General features: G+C 43.5%; 2 protein-coding genes and 3 long non-coding RNA genes across 7 annotated transcripts; 2 read left to right on the top strand and 3 right to left on the bottom strand.

The window, feature by feature from the left end:
- Window positions 1–490: 490 nt before the first annotated feature.
- Window positions 491–3343, top strand: PRMT10 (protein arginine methyltransferase 10). The gene is made up of 8 exons (XM_048684846.2): window positions 491–738; window positions 842–1034; window positions 1275–1380; window positions 1628–1817; window positions 2287–2472; window positions 2549–2632; window positions 2748–2930; window positions 3078–3343. The coding sequence occupies exons 1-7, from the start codon at window positions 529–531 to the stop codon at window positions 2922–2924; spliced, it is 1146 nt and encodes a 381-aa protein (XP_048540803.1). The 5' UTR covers window positions 491–528; the 3' UTR covers window positions 2925–2930; window positions 3078–3343.
- An 833-nt stretch (window positions 3344–4176) lies between these two features.
- On the top strand, window positions 4177–7929 carry LOC125525274 (superoxide dismutase [Fe] 2, chloroplastic). 3 transcript variants are annotated; one of them, XR_007291219.2, is made up of 9 exons: window positions 4178–4474; window positions 4583–4771; window positions 4912–5083; window positions 5190–5263; window positions 5355–5381; window positions 5456–5479; window positions 5578–5754; window positions 7451–7550; window positions 7635–7929. XR_007291219.2 is itself a non-coding variant. In XM_048690275.2 (7 exons), the coding sequence occupies exons 1-7, from the start codon at window positions 4304–4306 to the stop codon at window positions 5701–5703; spliced, it is 783 nt and encodes a 260-aa protein (XP_048546232.1). In that variant the 5' UTR covers window positions 4177–4303; the 3' UTR covers window positions 5704–6031. The 3 variants fall into 3 exon arrangements, 1 of the variants encoding a protein (XP_048546232.1); XR_007291218.2 differs by having other exon boundaries at window positions 4179–4474; window positions 7451–7929; XM_048690275.2 differs by lacking the exons at window positions 7451–7550; window positions 7635–7929 and having other exon boundaries at window positions 4177–4474; window positions 5578–6031.
- Window positions 7930–8296: 367 nt separating this feature from the next.
- Window positions 8297–9908, bottom strand: LOC125525275 (uncharacterized). The gene is made up of 2 exons (XR_015611733.1): window positions 9034–9908; window positions 8297–8600 (listed from the first exon to the last, which is right to left on the bottom strand). It is a non-coding gene; the product is annotated as an uncharacterized LOC125525275 (long non-coding RNA).
- Window positions 9909–19654: 9746 nt separating this feature from the next.
- On the bottom strand, window positions 19655–20930 carry LOC147957906 (uncharacterized). Its single transcript, XR_015610521.1, has 2 exons — window positions 20288–20930; window positions 19655–19992 (listed from the first exon to the last, which is right to left on the bottom strand). It is a non-coding gene; the product is annotated as an uncharacterized LOC147957906 (long non-coding RNA).
- Window positions 20931–24634: 3704 nt separating this feature from the next.
- Window positions 24635–26761, bottom strand: LOC147957905 (uncharacterized). The gene is made up of 2 exons (XR_015611902.1): window positions 25268–26761; window positions 24635–24957 (listed from the first exon to the last, which is right to left on the bottom strand). It is a non-coding gene; the product is annotated as an uncharacterized LOC147957905 (long non-coding RNA).
- Window positions 26762–27075: the final 314 nt, after the last annotated feature.

The raw sequence follows: 27075 nt of genomic DNA, 5'->3' as shown, positions 1-27075 counted from the left end.
GGACGGAGGTTAAGCGGGGGAACCTTATTCGATCTTCAGGGAGCCATCACAATCTGGTCTTCCTGAACAAGACACAAACCCTAAATGAACACGAAAAGACACCAAAATATGGAGCAAGGGCTCTCCCTCGGCCAGGGATGAGAACTACCACGCCTCCATGGCCTAAGGCGAGAGAGACGAGGCAGACCCGCGCGCGTCGCCGACAGGAGGCGAGAAACCCTAGTTGTCGGGGCGAGCGAACTCTCAACATACATCATATACATCTGATATAGACATACACACATCAATGAAACTCTCAAAGCTTGTGTTAATGTTCATGGACTACACAGCCCCTTCCACGAAAGATGCAAGAAAAAGGCCCATCAACCTCGAACACGAATATTAAGGCACCATCCAACGGCTGAGACCCACGGCAGCAGTCCTTTAAACATCCCTACCCCATAAACCCTAGAACCGAGCAGCCATCCTCCCAAACCGCAGGAAAACCCCTCCCCTCTTTCCTCCTCTCCCGCCCCCACACCCCTCCCCATGGCGTCTCCCCCCAACGGCGCCGCCGCCGCCGCCGCCGCCTCCTCGGCCGCCGGGGGCGCGCCCCCCGTCGACAAGGAGGTCGACTTCGCCAACTACTTCTGCACCTACGCCTACCTCTACCACCAGAAGGAGATGCTCTGCGACCGCGTCCGCATGGACGCCTACCACTCCGCCGTCTTCCGCAACCCCCACCACTTCCGCGGCAAGGTGAGAACAAACGGCCCCTCCCTCCCCGTCCCGCGAATCGATGGAAGTCCGAGGTTTGCTGTAATTTGGGGCTCCGGCTTGATTGATTTGGCGGATCTGTCAGGTGGTTCTTGATGTCGGCACCGGGAGCGGCATCCTCGCCATCTGGAGCGCTCAGGCCGGCGCCAGGAAGGTGTACGCCGTCGAGGCCACCAACGTGGCGGAGCACGCCCGCGAGCTCGTCCGCGCCAACGGGGTCGCCGACATCGTCGAGGTCATTCAGGGGACCATGGAGGACATTGTGCTGCCAGAGAAAGGCGAGTCTTGTCGTTTCTTGAATCCCTGTTACATTTGTTCGTTCCTGAATCGATGTCAAACCTTTGAAAGTACTGGTCTTGGCTGGTGGAGTGATATCCCAGCAATATTGTTAACAACAAAAATGCGAAGTCTTTCATCTTGAAAGGGGTTTTTTGTTCCAAGTCTTATCAGAATATGGAAGATATGATGTATATTGAGTATTGATCAGTTTGTTGTGTGTATTGTTTTTGAAACTGCAGTTGATGTCATTATCTCTGAGTGGATGGGCTACTATCTCTTGAGAGAATCCATGTTTGATTCCGTCATATGCGCACGTGACCGCTGGTTGAATCCAGGTGGTGTAATGTAAGTAAAGAGAAGCATTCTTGAATTTTAGGCTTGCTAACATGCCCTGTACTGGTTTGGAATTTTCTTACCCAGAACTGTGATTGTTATATGCAGCCTGATCAAATAGTCTGTAAATCAAGTTAAATTAACAAACACACAATCTTAAATGCTTTGTTTCTGAAAGATAGCAATCAAGACCCTCCTGATTTTGTTGTCTGCACAAATAAAACGCAGATGCACCTAATGCACGATCGATCTTTTGCAGGTATCCTAGTCATGCTCGGATGTGGTTAGCTCCAATAAGAAGTGGTTTGGGTGACAAAAAGATGGAAGATTTCGAGATTGCTATGAATGACTGGAATCATTTTGTTGAGGACACTCAGGCTTATTATGGGGTCAACATGAATGCCTTGACAAAGGCATATCGTGCAGAACATGAGAAGTTCTATCTCAAGGTATCTCTTAGCACAAAGGCATCATATTTTTGTCTTTTGGTTGGATTGGCATGCTTTTGGTCTGAAAAAATGTGATACATCTATACAAACATAAGTCTTATAATGATATTTTTTGAAGTAGCTCCTATGAATTTATATTCATCAAAAAGGACAAAGTCATGCCAAATGTTTGTGTAGTTCTTTGTTTCTCAAATAACTCCAGTCTTGGGATGTAAAGTTTAGTTTTTTTTGAAGCTTATAAATGACTTGCACCTAATAGGCCTGTAATATACTGTACTCTCTCCGTCCGGAAATACTTGTCGACGTATTTTAGTTTTAGATACATCTATTTTTATTCATTTCACCGACAAGTATTTCCGGACGGAGGGAGTATTTCACAATTAATCACTACATACTTCAAGTAAGGACCCTCAGTTCTTTATACAAGACATTTCTCACTTCCATAACCATTCTTCCTATTCTTCTGCAGTCTTCGATTTGGAACAATCTTCATCCGAACCAACTTATTGGGCAACCTGCTGTCGTCAAGGAGATGGATTGCTTGACAGCAACCGTTGAAGAGATTCGAGAAGTTAGAGCACAAGTTACATTGCCAATCAACCAGGATAGAACAAGGCTAGCTGCATTGGCTGGGTGGTTTGATGTTCACTTTAGAGTATGTCTAGCTGAATTATTTCACAGATTTCTCATGTTTTACTCAATGGAAGACACTCACTATTTTCCACTTACAGGGTAGCAAGCAAAACCCTGCAGTTGAGGAAGTTGAATTGAATACAGCCCCAGATGAGAATGGTGGGACACACTGGGGTCAGCAGGTTGGTTTTCTAGAATATATATCACTATCCTTTTCTGTTGTTGCTGAATTTTCTAACGGCAATCATATCAAGTTGCCTGTCAGTCTGTCTGACAGCCATTTGTTTCTTCCCCAAGGTGTTCTTGATGACTCCAGCTCCGAGAGTAAATGAAGGGGACAGTATCAATGTTTCTTTCTCGATGGTTCGCTCAAAAGAGAATCACCGGCTTATGGATATGGATATCACCTATGAACTGCACGAGGCATCTGGAAGGAAGCTACCAGCAGTCGCAACCAAGATTTTCTTAGAGTAGAGCAAGGTCTGGCTCACAGAACTGCAATACGCTTTTGAATTATACCCATTCAGTTTTTAGCGTCAAGGTGCACAATACATTTGGGATGAAGCACTTTGGTTAATGGTTCAACACCAGGATTTAACCTAATCTTTTTTTTTTCTGTTTTAACAGATCACTGACTGGATCTGACTCGGTTGATGGGATGTCAGGGCATTGTGTGCTATCATGTGTCGTGCTGCCGTATCAAAAACCTTGCCCACAGTTCAGAGAAACATTGGTCCCCGGTGTGTTTGTTTTTCATAGTATGGCCTAATGGCCAACCTTTGTGTAATACATACTATGCGGGGTTTGTAACAGTGATACCATGAGGCATGATCAAGTGCCAGAGATTTTGTTTGTTGTATCAGTAATTTATTATTGTCATTTGATTGGTTGAATGATTCGAGCTGTTGCCTCTAGATTAGAAGTTGGTTTTCCGTGCCTGTCAATTAGTTCAACTTGGGTTCACTGAATTTTAAAGCGAAGATGCAACCAATCTGAGCTGTTATTCAGTGAGATCCTATACCTAGTAATTCAGATTGACAGAAGTTGAGGTATTTCTGGATGAACTCTTTGCACTGACAGCAAACTAAGGTGTTTAGAGATAAACTAAAACAGATGAAAATTGCTTGGCAATTTTATCTGATGTTCTGAAAGTTTTTTTTTAATCTTTGCCTTTTGACATTTAAGTTTTGAAAATTCCGAAGTGATAGCATTACCATTGTGAGTGCATTTTGTACTTCTGTCACAGATTTTGCTTGCTGTATCAATAATTTTGTTGGTTTTCCTTCCAATGCCTGTGATGTAACTTTCGTGCAACTGATGTGTTTGTGCTCACTACATTTTAAAGGGAAAGATAGACTGAACTGTTTTTGCTGTCAGTTTTAGCTGGTCGGTAATCTAGTTCCATTTTGACTATAACTAGATTGGTTTGAATTTCCATAAAAAAGATTAGGTGTGGCTAGATCTCAGTCGATTGAGATTTAACCAGGTCTCTATCATGTGATAGAACATATAAGAAAGGAGAAAGAAAACATAAAATAATTCTTTTTGCACGGATCTTCATGTAAGATCCAACGAATATAGCATCGACTGAGACCTAGTTAAGTCTTAATCGACTGAGATAAGCAGATTTGGTTTGAATTTTGCTGACAGTTTTGAAAACTCCCCGAGTGATGGCATCAACATTGTGAGTGCATTTGTCAGTTCACTTGCTCATACTCAGCTCAGTCAGTAGCAGCTAGCAGGCACTGTGAAAACGATAAGGTTTGGATCAGCCGAGCCGGCAGCCACAGCCTTTCCCTCTCCCTCCCGAGCGCCGGAGCTCGTCTCCTCTCCTCGCCGGCGCCACCGCCCCCATGCTCCTCCCAATGCGCGGCCTCCCGGCCGCCCCACCCCGCCCGCTCGCCCACCCACACACCGCGCCCGCGCCGCCGCCCTCGCTCCTCGGCCCCCGGCGCCGCCGTCCGTCCCAGAGGCTCTCCAAGGTCGTGTCCTACTACGGCCTCACGACTCCGCCGTACAAAACCGTAAGCACGGCCGTCTTATCTTTCCCAGCAGATTCGCCCGCCGCCGCGCCGCCATTAAAGAAGATGCCACCTCCAGCTTCAGCTTCAGCTTCGCGTGGTTTCTTGCAGGACGCCCTGGAGCCGTACATGAGCAGGCGGGCGGTGGAGCTGCACTGGGGCAAGCACCAGCAGGACTACGTGGACGGGCTCAACAAGCAGCTGGCCATCAGCCCGCTCTACGGCCACACCCTCGAGGACCTCATCAAGGAGGCCTACAACAACGGCAACCCGCTGCCCGAGTACAACGACGCGGCTGAGGTAATGCCGCGCACTGAGATTTCATCTTCTGGTAGCTTTCAGTTTGATTAACTGTTGCAGACAGATAGCTGAAGCAGAGTGGATGCTGCTGTATTTGATTGCTGCAATTCTGAACCTGTATGTTATTTTGTGGTGTGTAGGTCTGGAACCATCACTTCTTCTGGGAGTCGATGCAGCCGGAAGGCGGTGGCTCACCCGAGGCAGGCGTGCTGCAGCAGATCGAGAAGGACTTCGGCTCCTTTTTTAATTTCAGGGAGGAGTTCATGCGCTCGGCGTTGTCATTGTTGGGGTCTGGTTGGGTTTGGCTTGTCTGTAAGTCCCCCTCCATTACTACTGCTTCTTTCAAGTACAGACAGGCAATATCTGTCTGAAAGTCCGGTTAATGTTCATTCACAGCTGAATGTTTTGCGCATTGCAGTGAAGAGAAGCGAGAGGAAGCTCGAGGTGGTTCACACGCGAAACGCTATCAACCCACTTGCTTTTGGGGATATTGTATGTTTGCTCAACCCTTTTCTGTCGAATTATATGAGGCATTTCCAATTTTAATCTTTGCAATGACATTCCGTGTCTTCTTCTCTTTCAGCCAATCATCAGCCTAGACTTGTGGGAGGTAAGGGAATCGAAGAACCCCTGTTTAGATCCTACCATGCGCCATGTACTGATATTTCTCTTTATCCTTTTCAGCATGCTTACTACTTAGATTACAAGGTACCCTACTAGATCCCATTTTTCTGCTTGCTATCAAAACTTTAGAAGTTAAGTGCTAATATACCTGAAAACCGATCTGGTTCTTTTTAATGATGTAGGATGACAGGCGAACATATGTGTCAAACTTTCTGGATCACCTTGTCTCTTGGCATACTGTCACTCTACGCATGATGCGCGCGGAGGCTTTTGTGAACCTTGGTGAACCAACTATCCCAGTGGCATGAGATGATATGGACATGACCTGGAGTTGTCTCTAAATATGTCAATCTCACGAGGTAATAAGTTTTGCAGCATTATACCTGGCATATGTGCATCTTATAATCAAGTAATATACGATTCAATCCCCTGCGGATGAGGTGGTATATAACTAATCAAATCAGGGTTCAGGGCATCTGTACCCTATGATGTTTCTTTTTCTAGCTATGAGGTAAGTACTAGAAGCATTATGTCTGCCATATTTGCAGCTTAATCACGTAATATGCCTTTCGATTCCCTGCGTGTAAGGTGGTATATGAATAATAAAGCAGGGTTCAAAGTATTGGTGCCCTATTATGTCTCTTTTCCAACTATGAGGTAAGTGGTAGCATGGCAGTACCAGAAGTTCTGCTGCATTATTACCAGGGATGTTGATATACCATGTAATGTTTGCACTTCCTGCACAAGTGACAATAAAGCTTCTCTTGAAAAGCTAGCGCATAAGGCAATCAAATATTGGGTTTCAGACTTAGGCACATACAGTTGGGAAGATCAAGGTAGTATTGACTTGACGCTGTTTCTTTGGTTGAGGACTTGAGCTAGGGAGTAGGAAGTATGCAGCTTGGAGGCCAGAGCAGAAAAACATAGTGAAATTTCACCGCATCTTAGTATTAGAATGTCCAGGGGTATATATGTAGGCATGTAGCAGGTGGGGTTGCATTGTTTCTTTTCTTCTTGGGGTGTGCAGTTGATCAGGTGTCTGACTGGACGGATTTTGGTTTTCACAGTTTATGGCCGGAGAAGAGACGTTGTGCAAAATCACCTTACATCGTTCTCATGAACAAACTAGTACCATCAATATGGATATATGGTGTTAAACTTTACCAGTGATATCATTTTATCTGCGCGAACTACTTCACAACTTTTTACATTGGTAGACATAAGTACCTTTTCTCAGTAGCAGCAATAGTAAGCTGAACCTGAAGAAAATATTTTTTTTTTCTTCCGGACCTTAACTCCACATACCAGTAAGAAGAACTCCTGTCGAGATTTTTTTTAAAGTTTCAAAGTACCCTACCTCGTTCTTTCCCATGAACAAACTACTAGGTGTCATGAATATGGATATATAGCCTTGAACTTTACTAGTGATATCATTTCATCTGTGTGAACTACTACTTCATAACTTCTTAAAATGGTAGATACAAGTACCTTTTGCCAGTTGAAGCAGTAGTAAGTTGAACTTGAAGAAAAAGTTGAGTAGTTTTTCTGCCGGGCCTTAGTTAATCTACCATGCCCTAGTAACAAGAAACCCCGTTGAGGATCTTTTTTTAAAGTAATCTGGGAGGTTATATGAAGTAAGATGGAGGTTTTATGCAAGGTTATCCTTTAACAAGGACTCTGAACCTGCCACCTTCTCCGAGTCTTTTAGCCATAATTACTTTTTTGTGGGGTTTTTGCCATGATTCACAACGTAAGCATCACACTATGCTATATTCTGACAACAAAATAATGACATCACACTGAGCTATATTCTGGCAACAAAAGATTAATCATATCATTGAAGAATCCACTAGACATTGCTTTCAGGCTTTCCATGTCCTGCACTGAGCTATTCGATGCAATGTTCGTGCACCCCATTCTATGTCCATCGCAATCCCCGAGGCCCACGTTTGTTTTAAACACACCAAGTGGTCTGCTAGTCTTCCTTACGTAGCAAGGCAGAATGTTCAAGCCTTCTAAAATATCTTGATTCCTTTTTTTCCGTCTATTTGTCAGGGACGCCAAGGAAAATCCTGAACCACATCCTACTGGATGAGACGGAGAGTTTGCGGGGGGCAGCGTGATGTAACCACGTCATGCGATGCACGGTGAACAAGTAAGCTCTGCCTGGAGATAAGACAGCTGATGTTTCGTCGTTGTCCTCATTCGTCGCTACAGGGAAGTGACCTCCCATTTCAAGTTATTATGCAGTAAAAGCAGGCATGGACGCTTCAGAGCAGGGTGACTTAACTCTAGAGTATGGACTATCGATCTAACTTGTGCTTGAAGCCACGGAAGTTTCTGTCTTAGAGCAATCTCCCATGGTGCTGTTAGAACAGCCCCTAGTTTTCCACGGCTTGTAGTCACAGCTTTTCATCATTCTGTTGCAACAGAATTCAACCATTGTGCGCTGAGGCATATAACCCCATGAATGTTTGCCTTGCTGAAACATATTCTTCTTTTTCATGAATATTTGCCTGGGCATATTATCCTCTCTTTTCTCCGCCTGATGCTTTGGAACATATCGAATGGTCCCTGCGCAGCCACAGACGACTTTTTTATGCTTTACAGATCTTCTTGATGGTCGTACCTTTTTGACGGTTGAACCAATGCCTTTTGTTAAGCAAAAAGGCTTGGAAAAAGCTGTACTATCATGTCGACGGTTTGCACTAAGGAAATTAGCGTGCAGTTTGCCGAACCGTCTACCTAAGCTACTGGTTGGCATGGCAGGTTAACCTGCTCAACCAACATTTGTGAGCCACAGCAGTTTGGGGAATCATGATTAGGTTGCACATGTTCATTCCAAAATTTCAGATGATTTCAGGGTGGAAAAATAAAATAATTCGGAAAACGACGCAGCGGTTTGATGCCAGGGAACCGGAATCTTATGCTAATTAAATTAAGATGCAGCACAAACCATAATCGATGTTTACAGTGATAGCCTTGTCCTGGACATATAATATTACAGCAATATCTGATACAGTTCTCATCGAGCTAAGGCACAAGACACATATGCTTATTATGAAAGGCGGCGGAGGCCGGTGGATCTCTGCTGCTGCGCCTTGCGGCCTCCGGCGGCCTGGTCTAGTTGCAGCAGCAGCAGAGGCAGTCGAGGCAGCACTCGCACGTCTCGTAGCAGCAAAAGCAGCACAGCGCCGTGAACACGCTGCAACAGAAAATAAAGAGACAATTGATCAGACACGAAGAAACAAAATCATACTCCCTTCGTTCTGAATTACTTGTCGAAGGTATGAACGTTTCTAGATGTATTTTAGTTCAAGATACACCTATTTCTGCGACGAGTAATTTGGAACGGAGGGAATAGAAGGGAAGAATGCATAGAACACAAAGGAATATCAGGAACTAGTACTAGGGGAATCAGTCCCAAGATGCTCCTGCCCTGTCTCTATGATTTCTCCCAGGATTTTTCAGATGGTAGAAGAGGCTGTTTATCTCTCTCTCTGTCTCTCGGCCTTTGCATCGACCGACGCACACGGCCGAGAGATTTTACATCTCTCGGCAAGACGAGCAGAGCAAAACTCAGAGGGAGAGTGAGAGTGGATGAACAAATACAAAGTGTGTGTGTGTGTGTGTCTCACCATGCGTAGATGCAGCCCTTCTCCTCGTGGCGCTTCTGCACATGGTCCGTGTAGGACATCTCCTGCCCCGACGGAGCGTTGTACATCTTCGCAGAGGGTGGGTTAGGTTACTATGGAAGAAGAATTGCCTCCAAGGATTCTGCTCTGCCTGCTCTCCTGTGGCTTTGGGAAGATGCTGGATTGCAACAGGAAGGAGTGGGTGGGGTTTTATAGGCTGGGAAGGCAGCTGCACCCGTGCCACAGTTTTTTTCCCCTACTCATCAGCACCACCTAAGCACAAGTGGCAGCGCTGTTTTGTAACTGACACAGCTCGATGGGCCCACGCGTCGGTGGCCGTGGTGTTTGCTGTTTGTCTTTTGTATAGGTGTGGAACACACGGCTTCGTGCTAGTCGACCTCTAGAAATCATAGAGAAAAATCTCCCAGAACTCCCAAATGGACCGGGGAAATTAAATATCAGTTTTGTAGTACATATGAAAATAAAGAGAGGGTTAAACATGGTCTGTCCTTGTTAATTTTCTCCATTTTGCGCCAACAGACCGGGTTAAATATGGACCCGGACCAGAGTCTCTTGTGCCTCTCTTGGTGGTTTGATTGTGAATCCTGACCTTCTTTTTGGATGAAGAGGGGATTCCTAGCTAGTCTAGGTGAGTGGTCGGTTGTGATGGGCTGGAATAAATCCACCACCTATCGATGAGGACTATGAGGTCATGAGGCCATGACCATGATGGATCAATTTGCCTCGGTCACCACTAATTATTAATTAGCCTGCAAAGTTAGCTACTACGGCCTCACTGTCTGCATATCTGTTCTTAGTGCAACCATCACATCATGCTTCAGAAAAAGGTTCTATATGTACGATGGGTGCAGATCATATCTTACCATGCGTAGAGGCAGCCCTTCTCCTCGTGCCGCTTCTGCGCGTGCTCGTAGTAGGACATGCCCTGCGGCGGCGGAGGGTTGTTATACATCTCGCCGCCGGCAGGCCGGGCTCCTCTCCTCTCTCCGGCTAGTTTTAGATCTCTTCTACCTTGTCTAGTTCTTGTGTGTATGCAAGCAAGGTTATTATTGCATATTGCATTCGGATGGGTGTATTTATAAGTCAGGGGAGGTCCAACACTTGTCAAATCCCAGCTGCCAAGTGTACATTCACTCACATCCGAATGTATCTTCTAACATAAATTAGAAGTATTGTAATTGAGACAAAAAAAGGACCTCATTAGTTTCCTTCGACCCGAAGGTTTCAAACCTGTTAGCTACCTAGTGTGATTCCCATTGAATTGATTCACTACACTGCCATATTTGACCAGAAAGGGTCCAAAATAAGACGTCCCCAACATTAATAGGGCAGGGGATGTCCAACATTTGTCGATGCCCAACGACAAGTGTACATCATATCTGAATTTGCCAGTATCTTCTAAACATAAATTACAAGTATCCTTGGGGAGACAAAAACGAGACTTGAGACTTGATTGGTTTCCTTCGACCCGAAGATTTCTAAAATGTCATCTACCCACTGTAATTCCCATTGAATTGAGTTACCACACTGCCATATTTGATTGTCAAAAGTCCAAATTAAGAAACAGACCATGCAGGGGATGGGGTCTCTCTTCAGCCTCATATGCTTCCAGCTGATGGTATTTTTCTTAGCAGCTAAGGAGTGTACCAATATTGGCAGTACTAGTGCAGCACCAGAATGGATGACAAGTGGATGCCTCTTACCGTCGTGTTCTTGGTTTTATCTTGGCGTGGATTTTTTTCGTCCGCTGGTGAGGTCACTGATTACCAACTAGTCGACGTTGTATTCTAGAAGGAAAATCCATCAGCGTCGACGGGGACATCGAGGAGGATTTGTTTCATCCGGCCTCTACTGGTCTTACTTGGCGTACATTCATTTGCAAGGAGAAGTGACCACGAATGTATAAGTGATCATGAAAGAATATCGCTCGCGCTTGACAATTAATGGCCACAAGAGATTAGACTATAACATGTATGTTATCATGATATGATTGGTTAAATTCCCATGGCAGATATCCTTGTAATGTTTTTTCTAGCAGTAACGATGATCAATATAAAGATTTAGGGAACTGCGCTGTAATATTTCCATCAAAAATTGGACCTGAACTGCTGCCTTAAGTATGTATTATGCGTAGCAATAACATAAGAGTCCAAATTCAAACGAGGACCGGAACCCAGAGGTGGGTGTACACCGCCATCATAACACCAACGTGTTATTTTTGACATCATCATAACACCAACATCTCCCATAACTTGCACATAATGATACACGTACGCTATCATGCTAGTACTTGTCTGTCCATTAGATGTAGTGTACATGCTTGCTATGTGTACAGTCATATCAAAGGCCCGTGAGCATATGACACGGCGAGGATATGGTTCTATCATAAAAGGCAAGGATAGCAAATCAAATTGACTATAGCAGAAGTAGTGCATGGAGACACCCACTGCTGCATAAGCAGATAAATGCAGTGCAGTGAGCTACTGAAGCGCCATCACATTAGCAATTCCTAACAGATAAATATAGTTGCATTCCAAGTCTCCCAGGTCCAGTTCCTCTAGTAATGATGATGAGAACATCTATATATTCATTAAGAGTGATCATCATCTTATTTAAATGAGTTGCATAGGTGTGAGAGGCATTAGGGATTATTCTATGGCAGGGGAGTAGATGAAAGTGAGACATTTGGAACTATACGGTACTTTTATTTCTTCCATAGGAGACAATTGGGCAAATGCCTCGTAAATGTCATTTGATACCATGTAATGTTAACAGCGCCATGCGGGATGTAATGCTCTGACGTTTAGGATAGAGATGTCTGCGGGTACAAGGTTTTCTGCATCTACATGTATCTTGTAATATAAAATTAGAAATATCCTTACGGATAGGAAAACACAACTAAATTAGTTTCCTTCGATCCGAAGATTTCTATACTGTCGCATCTCCACTTCCTGCATCCTGTTTGTTGGCCCCCTTATGTTTTGTGTCCAATTTTGATCATATGTATAAATAGAAAAATATGAATTATATTCCACAAAAATTACATTGATTATGAAAGGGGGTTTAATTAGAGGTCGAGGCCAAAGGCCAAAATATAAAACATTCCTCTCGCTGCATTACATTACACAAATGCTTAGCCCCCATAAGACACCATAGAAAAGTCTGTTCTTTGATTCTAGCAACAATAACTCCAAACGGCACCACGTGCATTCCACTCTTTCCAGATTTCACACGAGATAATCACCATTAGGAAAACAAGCACCCTTTGCGATTGAGTCCTCTTGGGCGCATTGAGACTCTACCACTCCTTCACGGAATCCATGCCACCCCAATCTGGAGGATGTACATCATGAAGACCAAGCCAAGTTTAATCATGCCCCAAACTCTGACGGTGTAGCCGTGTAGCAACACTGAAAAAGAAGATGAGCCGCCGATTCTTGAGACTTTTTGCAAAAGGGGCGCAAGTTTTAGTTAGACCATCCCTGGCGTTGGAGTCTGTCAGCCGTCCAGATCCTATTTTGACTAGTAGAACGCCCGTGCGTTGCAACAGGCTTTTGGTAAATTTTAAAATCTACCCACGGAGGTAAAATAACCAAGAATAATGTCGTCTCAACTAACTCACATCTTTTTCTTGACAATCAGCTAACACACATCAATAATATCGAAGCCTTCCCCACCTTCGGCCCTCGATTAATTGGACATTCACAAGAGGGCGCGCCCCAGACTTGGTCATCTACGGCGTTGGCAGCCGAACATCGAGTTGGACGTGGGGGTGTAGGGAGGGAAACAAGCACGCAAGCAACAACGGCATCGCGACGGGCAATCGTGCCACGGCCTTTACCTTTTCCTGGGCAACGACCAGAGGCCACCGTGCTCCTCTGCTCTCCCTCCTCTCTTCCATGCCTGGCAGCAAGATGGGACGAGATAGACAGGAGGCAACCCCTCGAGATCTAGATCGGGTGGAGTCAGGTTTGGAAAGAAAAAACTGAATCGGGAGGATTGAGGGAAGGAGATTGAAAATGAAATGGAATATAACAAATTAAAAACTGAGAGAGACTAATTAGATGGTTTTATGTTTCATGAATGTGTCATGTCCAACAAACATGTTTATCCCAATTTCCAACCATTTCTTTCTATATGGCCACCAAGATGTTTTTGTTTACCCGAGCCACAGATTCCTTACAGCCCCACCCTCGAGCGAAAAATTATCTCTTTTTTCCTCATTTATCTTCTTTTGCCACTTGGTTTTTCATTATTCTCGTCATACAAGAATTGACTTGCTAGATACCCTCGTCAAACTAATATGATACACTTTTACGGATCCACCAATATGAGTTCGTTATTATTTCATTACTAAAGAGGATGGAACTCTAAAATGCTAAACAACATGCTACACCAAATAATGTTAATTGATTGTATAATCAACCAATCTGATTTAGAATTATAAGATCTTAGGAATTTAATTATAGAACCGATAATGTGTTTGTGTTGACTATTATATTTGATCACTTTTGCAACCAAGATCTTCCTGATATAAGCACTCACATTTTAAAGCAGATGCAGAGTAGCAGAAACGACCATTCTCCCTTTTTCCTTCTTCTAGAGATCTAGCAATAGACTTATGATATACTCCCTCAATATAAGTCTTTTTAGAGATTCCCCTACGGACTATATATGGAGCAAATTGAGTGAATCTACATTCTAAAGTATGTCTATATACATTTGTATGTAGTTTATAGTGGAATCTTTAAAAAGATAAATATTTAGGAACGAAGGGAGTAGACTGCCCTGTTTCCTTTAGATGTAGGGTCCTCCTTGATTATGATGTAGGGTCTCGTCCAGCCATCGAAGGCCCTCCGTCGTCACTCCCTCCACATGACTACATCTTCCTCCTTGAGTTACCGCGCCTCCCGCGTCAGCCTAGGCGGCTGGGCGCCTGGCAGTTCCCGAGCGTTACTCGCCCAACCACATGATGCGCGACTCCATCACCAGCATGCCCTTGCACCACCTAATGCATGCCTCCTTCAGCGACCAATAGCGGCCACGGATGATGTCGACACGCGCTCAGCCCTCGACCACTGCTGCGTGCGCTGCTCTCCCTGCAACAGTGTATCAATTTTTTAAACGGTGTATCGATTAGCTCGGGTGTTCTACTTATGGCTGAAATAAATTATCTTTTTTTACCCGATTGAAATTAAGTGAGTGCAAGACTACTTCACTATATCATACTACCACTAGTAGAAAACAGGGCTATGGTCCAGGCCGGCTCAGCCCATTAGTCCCGGTTCAGTCTAGAACCGGGACTAATGTGAGCATTGGTCCCGGTTCGTGCGGCTAAGGCATTAGTCCCGGTTCACTCGGGCCCTTTAGTCCCGGTTTAAGACATGAACCGGGACTAAAGGGTGCGATGACCTTTAGTCCCGGTTCGTGCCTCAAACCGGGACTAAAGATTAGACCTTTAGTCCCGGTTTGAGGCACGAACCGGGACTAATGGGGTTGAGACCTTTAGTCCCGGTTCGTGCCACGAACCGGTACTAAAGGTCCCATTTTCAAACTCTACCCCCCCCCCCCCCCCCGTGGATCGCCTTTTCAGTTTAAAAAAAATAAAAGAAAAATAATGGAAATGTCAAAAAAATAAAAGAAAATAAGTTTCTCATGTGATATGTGGTCTAGTTGTTGGGAAAATTTGCAAATGTGAATTTTGACTTTATTTGCAAAATCTCTCTGAAATTTGTAAAAATGGGCATAACTTTTGCATACTAACTCGGATGAAAAAGTTTTTTATATGAAAAATCATCTACTCGAAAAGTTACATCCAAATTTAACAGGGACATTTTCAAATCCTCAAAAACCTAATAGAAAAAAAGTTACGGGGCTTTTAAGATCTAGAGTGGAAAAAATTGAAAAATATTCAAACAGTGGGCAAACTGTGGTCAAACAGTGGGCAAACTGTGGTCAAACTAATTATTCTAGAATATTAGTGTTACTAAATAATTATTTTAGTTATTTCAATTTTGGTCAAATCTGGTCAAACTGTGGTCAAACAATGGTCAAACTAATTATTCAAGAAATATTAGTGTTACTAAATAATTATTGTTTTTTAAAACAATAGTTTCAAACTCAAACAGTGAAATGTGTCACTTCATGCTCAAGCAAAATTCCTGAAGGTTAATAGGATTGACATCTTACTATTGTCAGGAAAACAACAAGTGCGGACTTGGAGCGAGGGAGAATAGAACCCGGAAGTTAAGCGTGCTTAGGCTGGGGGAGTGGGAGGATGGGTGACCGTTCGGGAAGTAAGATGTTTTGAAATGATGAGGGGTGATTAGAGGATAAATTGAGAAGTGATGAGGGGTGGTGATTACAGACTAGAGGTTAAAATAATTCAGAAGTTTGAAAATAAAAAAATTCAAATTTTTTTACAAAAAAAATCATAAAATTTCCTTTAGTCCCGAGCTCCACGTGGCCGCGCCCTTTAGTCCCGGTTCTGGATTGAACCGGGACTAAAGGGTCAGGGCATTAGTACCGACACTTTAGTCCTGGTTCAGGAACCGGGACTAAAGGCCCTTACGAACCGGGACTATAGGCCCTTTTTCTACCAGAATCTATTCTAATTAGATTCAAAGATAATATAATAGCAAGACCTTAAAGTACCAAATTCTTTGAAAACACACATAAGAGAAACTTAGATAACTGTGAACTCCGAATGCCCGAACAACGAATCAAAGTTTTAGAATCTGCACAAGCATGAGCACAATTTTTTTTATGGGGCCCAGGAAAGGTTTCATGGAGAACAAATATTCTATTCTACATAATGTATCACACTCCTTGGGACTTATTTATACAGTTTTTCGCTTTGCTCTGACCTAGCATGCTGACCAACCCCCCATATTTTCCCCCATATTTTTGTTTTAGCTCTTTATCTCTCTGTTTTTATCTGTTCGATCAAAATATCTCGTCCTGCAAGTAATATAACAACCGGTGGGGTGCTACCCCCCAATTATTCTTCAATGAAAATGGCTTTATTAATTTTATTCCAATTTTTATCGTTGACAACAACAACTAACTATCATGGATACATTTCCACTTCAAACATCAAATGGTGCATATGGTTTCTACTTCAGAAACCATATGAGCTTGTTATTATACTTCTGAAACCATATGAGCTTGTTATTATACTTCTGAAACCATATGAGCTTGTTATTATACTTCTGAAACCATATGAGCTTGTTATTATACTTCTGAAACCATATGAGCTTGTTATTATACTTCTGAAACCATATGTTATGTAGTATTTATACCTTCCAATACTCATTGCCAGTTGGAACGGTCCTTTCTTAGTTCTGTGGATACTGCAATATGCAATGCTATGTCAAACTGGACATATCCATTTAGGATTGCCCTTAGTTTATAGCACACTCTCAACATACTTGCAATAGTTATAAAGTCTGAGCCCAAAGATGGTAATGAAGTGAAAAGGAAAAAAACAGCACACATATAATAACCCAGTTGTAGGGTCCATGCATAAAAAAATAAACATATTCATTGATAATATGAAACATAATGTATATGAAAATTAGTCACCATGTATCAGACCGCAAACACAATAGTAGTACATGGATGGTGTTAATATTACCTTTTATTAAAAGAAAGACTGCAACATGATATATAAAATGACCAAGGAGTAGAACTGATGGCCAAACTTCTCAAAATTCTAGTAAGGAAATTTTGGGCAATCCTAAAAAAATTAAACAAGGCAGCAGCTAGTCATTTGCAATGCTTGATTGTACATGATACCTTGCCCTTTTACAATGTTATTCTTATCTGAATCCACGAAGACGCTATCCGATCCTCTGTAGTGGTAAACCATGTCTTCTTCTCATCATGTGCTGTCAATCCTGCAAAAGATACATATAAATCTCTCTCTCTCTCTCTCTCTCTCTCTCTCTCTCTCTCTCTCTCTCTCTCTCTCTCTCTCTCTCTCTCTCTCTCTTTTACAGTGTGTGTGTGGTGTGTGGACCTGATATTTAAAGGTAACAAATTAGCCTTGTTCAAAAGACTATTGTTCTCTTGTTAAGTTCCTTTGCATGTACCTACTATAGATAAGTTCATGCCATCAGACATGAAAAGGTTAAAGAATCCGCAATAGTACTAACGCATAAACCTTCCATATGAGAGCACAAAAATAGATGCAGATTAAGAAAATTTACATTTGCAGCAAAAGCTATGAGAGCACAAAGAACATCATTCTGTCAGTACTTCTATAGTCTATTTTGCTTAAGTATTCCTTGGATACAAAAGATATTATCAATCAGACCATATCAGTACTTCTATAGTCTATTTTGCTTAAGCATTCCTTCCGTACAGAAATTTTTAGCAATCAGACCACATGAAAAACTTAATGATGACAAAGTAGCACACCTTGGCGGACCAAATACAACAGAGCAACTCTATGTATCTCCTCCTACAAACCAAACTAAACACCACGATGCAAGCACATGAGAAATACTTAATATAGGGAGGAATCTGTAGAGGAACCTAAATAACATCCTTAATTGCCTTAAACTCTGAACTACTGCAAAAAAAACATTTATGTAACACGTCAGGTGAGAATAGTGGGAGCACCATGATTTGGTCATGATTCGGAAACTGATAGAGATGCTGTAGTCAAGTTCAATGAACGTCTGACCTGGCCGAGAGGTCCTATATATGCTCCGAGAACAAAACCTGTGTGCCAAAAATAAATACAGTAAAGATGAACACCGGTTTTTTCTGATCAAACCAGGCATAAACCTCTTGTAAAACAACCTTCTCGTTGTTTGATGTCCGCAGGAACTCGGTGACAGTGCAAGACACGCTCATAGCTATGCCATATATACCAAGCAAGCAACATGTATGGAGGAGGAGGGGGCCCGCACTAGTATCGCATAATCTTGCACGCGGCGCACTTCTTGCTGCTGGTGCTGGGGATGCCGCAGGCGTAGCACGAAATTGATCGTGTTCTTCGGCTCCAGCCTAGTGAAGTCGACCGCAACTTCGGCCGCTGACTGCTAGCTCGCCTACCAGGCATGACCTGAATGCCATCTGACTCTGCTAGAGTGTTAGAGGAGGCGCCCGACCATGTCCCCAACGCACCAGCAGCCTCCCCAGCTCTTGGTCATCACTCACGACCCTCCACCACCACGGCACTCCTCTTCGTTCTCCAACCATGCCGCCAGCCCGTCACACACATCAAATGCCCCACCAACATCGCCCTTGGTCAGCCGCTCTAAATCTCGATTTTGATCTAGAAAAAGAAGGGTGAGCGAGAAACGAGAAGTGATGGCGTGGGAATCTCTGATGTCGAGGACGACACGGAGATTAGATGAGACATTCCCGCGACTTCCATCCGGCTACCTGCTGCTTGCCGCCGTCATCCCACTGCTGCGCCGCGTGTCTCTCCCACGCTGCTGCTGCTATCAGGAGGAGGGACGAGGGAGAGGAGGATTGGGGCGGCGGCAGCATCACGTGTGTTTTTTCTTTCCTAACAATTGTGCATCGGGCTTGTACGAAAGGGGAGGAGGAACGGGTGGGGTAGACTGTTTTTTAAGGCCTTATTCTGGCAGGAAATCGGTAAATACCCAAAATGAGACGTGGGCTATGTTTGGAAAATATCGATCGAAGGTGGCGAGATCCTTCCTTCGATGGAACGAACGAAACCAAACGAAGGACTTAGAGACGTACCATCACCGCCGCAGACTCCTCATTTAGGAGTAGAGATAAATTATGTGATTGAATCTTTCTTCTTTTTTGTATGGGGGAATTACGTGATTGAATCATCACTTGCCAAATCAGGAGGTGGGAAAAATGGGTGGGGCGTGCGTTGGGGGAGACCTTCGATTGATGGGGTGGGGCGTACAAAGTGAAGAGAGTAATTACCATATTCAAAATTTCCTGAGTTATGGCCTTACCATACCTGGATTGATTTATTACTATAATTATCATATTTGAGATTTCTGAGTTTATAGCTTTACCATACGTGGATTAATTGTGATTGATTACCATAAATACGTTGGGTATTGCCGGCGAGACGAGAAAAGAGGAAAACCGGTGGGAGGGGAGGTGGTGGGAGGTTGGACGAAGAAAAATCAGACGAAAAAAAACCAGACGAAAGTCGTGGGACTATTCAACCAACTCGTCCATTAGGAGTAGAGATAATTAGCCATGCGAAGAATTTGCATTTGGGGGGCCGGGGGCAGGGGGAATTCCTCCACATGTTCTGGAGCATGTCCGTGTCATTGTCAACCAAACCAAGGAATTGTGCGCTAGCTATAGGCCGCCGCCGCTGAGTAATGTCAACCAAACCAATGCATTCATGAGTTGTGCGCCCTAGTTGATGTATTATGTTGACGGTTTGCAAAAAGAAAATCAGCGCGCAGTTTGCTGAACCGTCTTCCTAAACTACTGGTTGGTATGGCAGGTTAATCTGCTCAACCAACATATATCAGGCACAACAGCTGCACACGTTCATTTCAGTCACAGAAAAACAAAGTTCATTTCAGTCTTGAAATAATTTCAGGGAGACAAAGCGAAGTGTCAAAGGAAAAGCACAGTGGACAGGCGAGGACCAGAATCTGATGCTAATTAAAACAAGATGCAACACAAACCATGATGGATGGTGATTAACTGATTATAGTGATAGTGTTGTCTGGTGCAGATAATATTATGCGGTACCTGATACAGTTCTCATCGAGCTAAGCTGCTAGCTAGCTTATTACGAAATTGTAATTTTTTGGGGGGAATAATTAACAGTAGTGGAGGCCGGTCGATCTCGCGCTGCCCCTTTCTCCGTCCATCCGTCCATGGTGACCATGGCTGGTTTAGTTACAGCAGCAGCAGAGGCAGTCGAGGCAGCACTCGCACGTCTCGTAGCAGCAAAAGCAGCACAGCGCCGTGAACACGCTGCAACCCAAACATCCAATTATATCAGTCAAACAATAATAGCAGCGTCATAGAAGGGAAGAATGAACAGAACACAAAGGAATTAACAGGAACTGGTACTAGCCTACTAGGGGAATCAGTCCCAAGATATTTTCCTGCCCTGTCTATATGATTTCTCCGAGGATTTCTCAGATGGCAGAAAAGTTTATCTCTCTCCCTTGGCCTTTGCATCGACCGATGCACACGAGAAGACGAGCAGAGCAAAACTCAGAGGGAGAATGAGAGTGGATTAACAAAGTGTGTGTGTGTGTCTCACCATGCGTAGATGCAGCCCTTCTCCTCGTGGCGCTTCTGCACATGGTCCGTGTAGGACATCTCCTGCCCCGACGGAGCGTTGTACATCTTCGCAGAGGGTGGGTTAGGTTACTATGGAAGAAGAATTGCCTCCAAGGATTCTGCTCTGCCTGCTCTCCTGTGGCTTTGGGAAGATGCTGGATTGCAACAGGAAGGAGTGGGTGGGGTTTTATAGGCTGGGAAGGCAGCTGCATCTGTGCCACAGTTTTTTTCTTACTCATCACCACCACCTAAGCACAAGTGGCAACACTGGTTTGTAACTAACTAACACAGCTCGATGGGACACGGCTTTGTGCTAGTCGACCTCTAGAAATCATAGAAAAACAATCTCTCAGAACTCCAAAATGGAACAGTTTAAATCTTACATGATGGGTGTGTCGTGCATGCTCCGGGTATGGGTATGGTCGGGAACGAGACTAAATAATCAGGCTCGATCTCCACTACTAGTTAATCATGCCTGCAAAGTTAGCTACTACGGCCTCACTGTTATCAGTGCTCTTATTATTAGTGCAAGTATTACATCACATCATGCTTCAGAAAAAGGTTCTAGGTATATGAGGGCTGCAGATGTCTTGTCTTGCTTCAGAAAAAGTGAGAAGCTGAATCAATTACCAGGCATAGAGGCAGCCCTTCTCCTGGTGGCGCTTCTGCGCGTGCTCGTAGTAGGACATGCCCTGTGGTGGTGGAGGGTTGGTATACATCTTGCCGCTGGCCAGCTGGTCTCCTCTCCTCTCCGGCTAGCTTTAGATCCCTTGTACCTTGTGTTTATACAAGTAAGGTTATTGCACATTGCATTTGGATGGGTGTAGTTATAAGTCAGGGGAGGTCCAACACTTGTCAAAGCCCAGCTGCCAAGTGTACATTCATATCCAAATGTATCTTCTAACATAAATTAGAAGTATCCTCATGGAGATAAAATCGGGACCTCATTCGTTTCCTTTGACCCGAAGTTTTTTGTCAGCTACCTAGTGTGATTCCCATTGAATTGGTTCACTACACTGCCATATTTGACCGGAAAAGCTCCAAATTAAGATGTCCAACATTTGTCAATGCCCAACATTAATAGGCTAGAGGATGTCCAACATCTGTCGACGCCCAACAAGAATTAGAAGTACCCTTGGGGAGACAAAACGGGACTTGATTGGTTTCCTTCGACGCGAAGATTTCTAAATTATCATCTACTCACTGTAATTCCCATTGAATTGAGTTACCAGACTGCCATATTTGACCGTCAAAAGTGAAAATTAAGAAACATACCATGATAAGTGGACTATGCCTACTTTACTATTAGATAATGTCAAACGGGAGGCAAGAACTTGGGGCCTTCCGGGGCGAAACATTTGTGCACTTTGATGCCGCGAGAGTAGGCTTTTTCTTCCATTTGTTGAGGTGTAATGGACCTCGTTGAACTTTGTTTGGCTCTTCTTCTTTGTTAATGAGATGAGGCAAATCTTTTGCCTCCGTTTAAAAAAACAGACCATGCAGGGATGGGGTCCCTCTTCAGCGCTGATGCTATTTTTCTTAGCAGCTAAGGAGTGCACCAATATTGGCAGTACTAGTGCAGCACGGTAGCACCAGAACGGATGACAAGTGGATGCCCCTTACGTCGTGTTCTTGGTTTTATCTTGGCATGGATTTCTCGTCCACTGGCCAGGCCGCTAACTACCGACTAGTCAACGTCGTATTCCAGAAGGAAAATCTGTCAGCGTCGACGGGGACTTCAAGGAGGATTTGTTTCATCTGTCCTGTGCCTGGTCTTACTTGGCGTCCATTCATTTGGAAGGAGAAGTGATCAAGAATGTCGCTTGACAACCGCCACAAAAGGGATTAGACTATAGCATGCTATCATGGCATGATTAGGAAGTTCGAATCCATTTCAGATATTTAGGATCACTTTAAATCCCCGTCGCAGATCTCCTTGTAATGTTTTTTTCTAGCAGTAACAACGATCAATATAAAGAATTAGGGAACTGGGTTGTAATTTTTCCATTAAATTAAGGACCTGTACGGCTGCCTCAAGTATGAATTCTGCGTAGTAATAATACAGGAGTTCAAATTCAAACTAGGACCTGAACCTAGAGGTATTTTTGACCTGATAACACCGACATCTCCAATAACACATAATGATACATGTACGCTATCACGCTGGTACTCGTCTGTCCATTAGATGTAGTGTACATGGTTGCTATATGTACAGACATATCAAAGGTTCTATCATAAAAGGCAAGGATACCAAATCAAATTGACTGTAGTAGAAGTAGTCCATGTGCTGAAATTAGAGACACCCACTGCTGCATAAGCAGATAAATGCAGTGCAGTGAGCTACCGAAGCACCATCACATTAGCAATTCCTAACAGATAAATGTAATTGCCATTCCAAGTCTCTCAGGTCTAGTTCTTCTAGTAATGATGATGAGAACATCTATATATTCATTAAGAGAGATCACCATCTTATTTAAATGATCGCATCTTATTTAAATGAGTTGCATAGGTGTGAGAGGCATTAGGGATTAATTCTGTGGCAGGGCAGGAGATGAAAGTGAGACCTTTGGAACTATATGGTTCTTTTAGTTCTTCCATTGGAGACAATTGGGCAAATGTCCTTTGATACCACGTAATGCTAACAGTGCCATGCGGGATGTAATCCTCTGGCGTTTAGGATGGTACAAGGTTTGCATCTACATGTGTCTTCTAATATAAATTAGAAGTATCCTTACGGAGATGAAAACACAACTAAATTAGTTTCCTTTGATCCGAAGATTTCTAAATTGTCGCATCTCCACCTGTGTCTTGTTTGTTGGCCCCCTTGTATTTTGTGTCAAATTTTGACCATATATTTGAGTAGAAAAATATAAATGACATTTCATAAAAATTACATTGTGAGATTCGTACTTGAAAGAAGTTTCCATTGACATTGTTTTTGCGCCATATGTTTTATATCTTGCTAGGTAAATCTACGATCAAATTTAGCCTGAAATACGAGGGGGGTAATAAACCTGGAAGGAGGAAGTAGTGTAATTAATTCCCACTGAATTGATTTACTAATGACTACACTGCCATATTTGATTGGCAAAAGGCCAGATCAAGCGCTGGTACATTAACAGTTCAGCTGAGGATACAATTTTAGCGGGTAACCAGGTAATTCATGAAAAAATAATCAATAAATATGCCCCTTTTTACAGCCCCATGCTTCCAGTTGGCAGTAATAGTTTTCTTAGCCACCAAGAGATGTGATGAAACTTAATTAAGAAGTGTAGCAGCAGCAGCAGCAGCACTAGTGTGTCCTGTTCTTGGCGTGGTCAAAAATTGAGTACATTATGAAAGGAGGTTTAGAGGTCGAGGCTGAATGCCAAAATACAAAACATTTACTCTTGCTGCATTACATTATGCAAATGCTTAGCCCCCAGAAGATACCACAACAAAGTGTCCTCTTTGATTCTGGAGACAATAACTCCAACCGGCACCGCGGTGTTGCAGAAGACACGCGCATTCCGCTCTTTCCAGATTTCTCACGAGATAATCAACATTAGGAAAACAAGCGCCCTTCCCGATTGAGTCCTTTTGGATGCATTGAGGCTCTACCACTCCTTTATGGAATCCATGCCACCCCAATCTGGAGGATGTACATCATGAAGACTAAGGTAAGTTTAATCGTGCCCCAAACTCTGACGGTGTAGGCATGTAGCGACACTGGAAAAGAAGATGAGCCACCGATTCTTGAACCTGTTTGCAAAGGGGGCATAAGTTGTAGCTAGACCATCCCCGGCGTTGGATCTTGTAGTTGTGGAGAATGATAGAAGCGTCTCAACCCTCATACATGAGAGCCCGCATGTATATATTGATACAATCGAGGGGATTACAGGATTCGGTGGAGATTGCCAACCGAAGGGAGATACATTAGGAGATAGAGAAGAAGAGATAAGTAGTTTAAACAGATAACAATAAAACCTACCTCTATCTCCTATATTTGAGGCGCAAGATATGTTTAACAGTAGTCATCTGTCCAGATCCTATTGTTGATAAATAGCGATGTGACGAAGTAATGTCAACCAAACCAAGAAATTGTGCGCTAAGTAATGTCAGCCAAACCAAGGAATTCATGAATTGTGCGCCCTAGTTGATGTATTATGTTCACGGTTTGCCAAAAAGAAAATCAGCGTGCATTTTTCTGAACCGTTTACCTTACTACTGGTTGGTATGGCAGGTTGATCTGCCTAACAAACATATATCAGTCATAACAGTTGCACACGTTCATTTCAGTCTTCAGATAATTTCAGGGTGGCAAGCAAAATGTGAACGAAAAGCGCAGTGGGCAGGCGAGAACCAGAATCTGATCCAAATTCAATGAAGATGCAACACAAACCATGATTGATGATTACAGTGATAGCGTTGTCTGGGACAGATAGTATTATATTGATGCAATATCTGGTACGGTTCTTCTCATCGAGCTAAGACACTAGACATATATGCTTATTATGAAAGGCGGCGGAGGCCGGTGGAACTCCGCTGCGCCTTGCGGCCTCGGTCCATGTCGGTCATGGCGGCTTGGTTTAGTTGCAGCAGCAGCAGAGGCAGTCGAGGCAGCACTCGCAGGTCTCGTAGCAGCAGAAGCAGCACAGCGCCGTGAACACGCTGCAAACCCAACACCCAATTAGTCAAACAAAAATAACAAAATCATAGCAGGAAAAAATTAGTAGAACACAAAGGAATTAACAGGAACTAGTACTAGGGGAATCAGTCTCAAGATATTTGCCCTATCTCTGATTTCTCTGAGGATTTTTCAGATTGCAGAAGAGCTTTATCTCTCTCCCTCGGCCTTTGCATTGACAGATGCACACGGCCGAGAGATTTTACATCTCGAGCAGAGCAAAACTCAAAGGGAGAGCTAGAGAGTGGATGAACAAAGTGTGTGTGTGTGTGTGTGTGTGTGTGTGTGTCTCACCATGCGTAGATGCAGCCCTTCTCCTCGTGGCGCTTCTGCACGTGGTCCGTGTAGGACATCTCCTGCCCCGACGGAGGGTTATACATCTTGGCAAAGGGTGGGTTGGGTTACTATGGAAGAAGAAAGTCTCCAAGGGTTGTGCTCTTGTCTGTTCTCCTGTGGCTTTGGGAAGATGTAGGATGGGAACAGCAAGGAGTGGGTGGAGTTTTATAGGCTGAGAAGGCAGGGAGGGGAACTTTTGGTCTATGGGGACATATGCATCCTATATGGGAAAAAAAATTAGTAATTCAACAAAAAGTCGAAAATTCCTGAAAATATTTTTGAAATAAACTTGACCTTCTATTGTATTCGTGAGAAAAAAATATCCCTTTGACTTCTTTTCAAAAAAGATAAATTTTTGGCTAAAATAGCGTGAATAGTGATCTATAATAGCAAATAAATTTTGTCTTTTTTGCTGTGAGGTCAACTTTTGTTTTTTTTTTGTCGGGATTTTTATACTAGTGCAAAAGTAAGTCAAGTATTTTGTCAAAATAGTTCTTACCTATTTTGACTTTTTATTAAAAATTTAAAAATAAATCCCCATATAGGGTGCATATACCACCAAAAACACAAGTGTATTTCCCGGGAAGGCAGCTGCATCTAAGCACAAGTGGCAACGCTGTTTTGTAACTAACACAGCTTCATGGGCCCACGCATTGGTGGCCATGGTGTTTGCTGTTCGTCTTTTGTAGGCGTGGAACACGGCTTTCTGCTAGTCGACCTCTAGAAATCTCTCAGAGCTCCGAAATGGACCAGTTTAGCTGCTGCTACATGAGTAGGGGAAACTAAATATCGGTTTTGTAGTGTATAAGAAAATAAAGAGAGGGTTAAACATGGTCTGTAGTTGTTTTCTTCATTTTGCGCCAAAGCGGACCCGGACCCGGACCGGAGTCCCTTGTTCTTCTCTTGGTGGTTTGATTGTGAGTCCTGACTTACTTTTTGAAGAACGAACCGAGGATTGAGTGGTCAGTTGTGATGGGCTGGAATAAATCCACCACCTATCGATGAGGACTACGAGGTCACGGGCCCATGACCATGATGGCTGTGTGTGCATGCCCTGGGTCTATGGTGGGAAGGAACAACACAAATTTGCCTGCGTTACTACTAATTATTGATTAGCCTGCAACCACCACATCTGCATATCTTTTCTTAGGCTGGTCATAGTGGGAGTAACTTAGATTAGTGTCATGCATATGGCACTAGCCTAAGTTACTATCTTTAGAATGCAAAGTAACATAATAGTAGTAACTTAGATGGCTTCATTAATCACCTTGTAGACTCATTTTGTCTTGAAAATCGCTATGTTACAGTAACATATTATGTTACCACCTCTCATTAATTACTTGCCACATAAGCAAAAAATTCTTAAAGTGCGCTATGTTACTAGCTAAGTTACTCCCACTATGACTAGCCTTAGTGCAACCATCACATCACATCATCATCATGCTTCAGAAAAAGTTCTACCTGGCGTAGAGGCGTAGAGGCAGCCCTTCTCCTGGTGGCGCTTCTTTGTGTGCTCATAGTAGGACATGCCGTGTGGCGCCGGAGGGTTGGTATACATCTCGCCACCGGCTGGCTGGGCTCCTCTTCTCCCCGGCTAACTTGAGATCTCTCCTACCTTGTGTAGTTGTGTGTATATTAGTATGGTTATTGCACATTGCATTTGGACGGATGTATTTATATAAGTCAGAGGAGGTCCAACACTTGTCAAAGCCCAGCTGCCAAGTGTAAATTCACATATGAGTGTATCTTTCTAACATAAATTAGAA

Source organism: Triticum urartu, chromosome 7A (genome assembly GCF_056163025.1).
Source record: "Triticum urartu cultivar PI428250 chromosome 7A, HENAU_Tu73, whole genome shotgun sequence".
NCBI lineage: Eukaryota > Viridiplantae > Streptophyta > Magnoliopsida > Poales > Poaceae > Triticum > Triticum urartu.
Note: the sequence above shows the minus strand (reverse complement) of the source record. Positions and strands in the feature narration are given on the sequence as shown.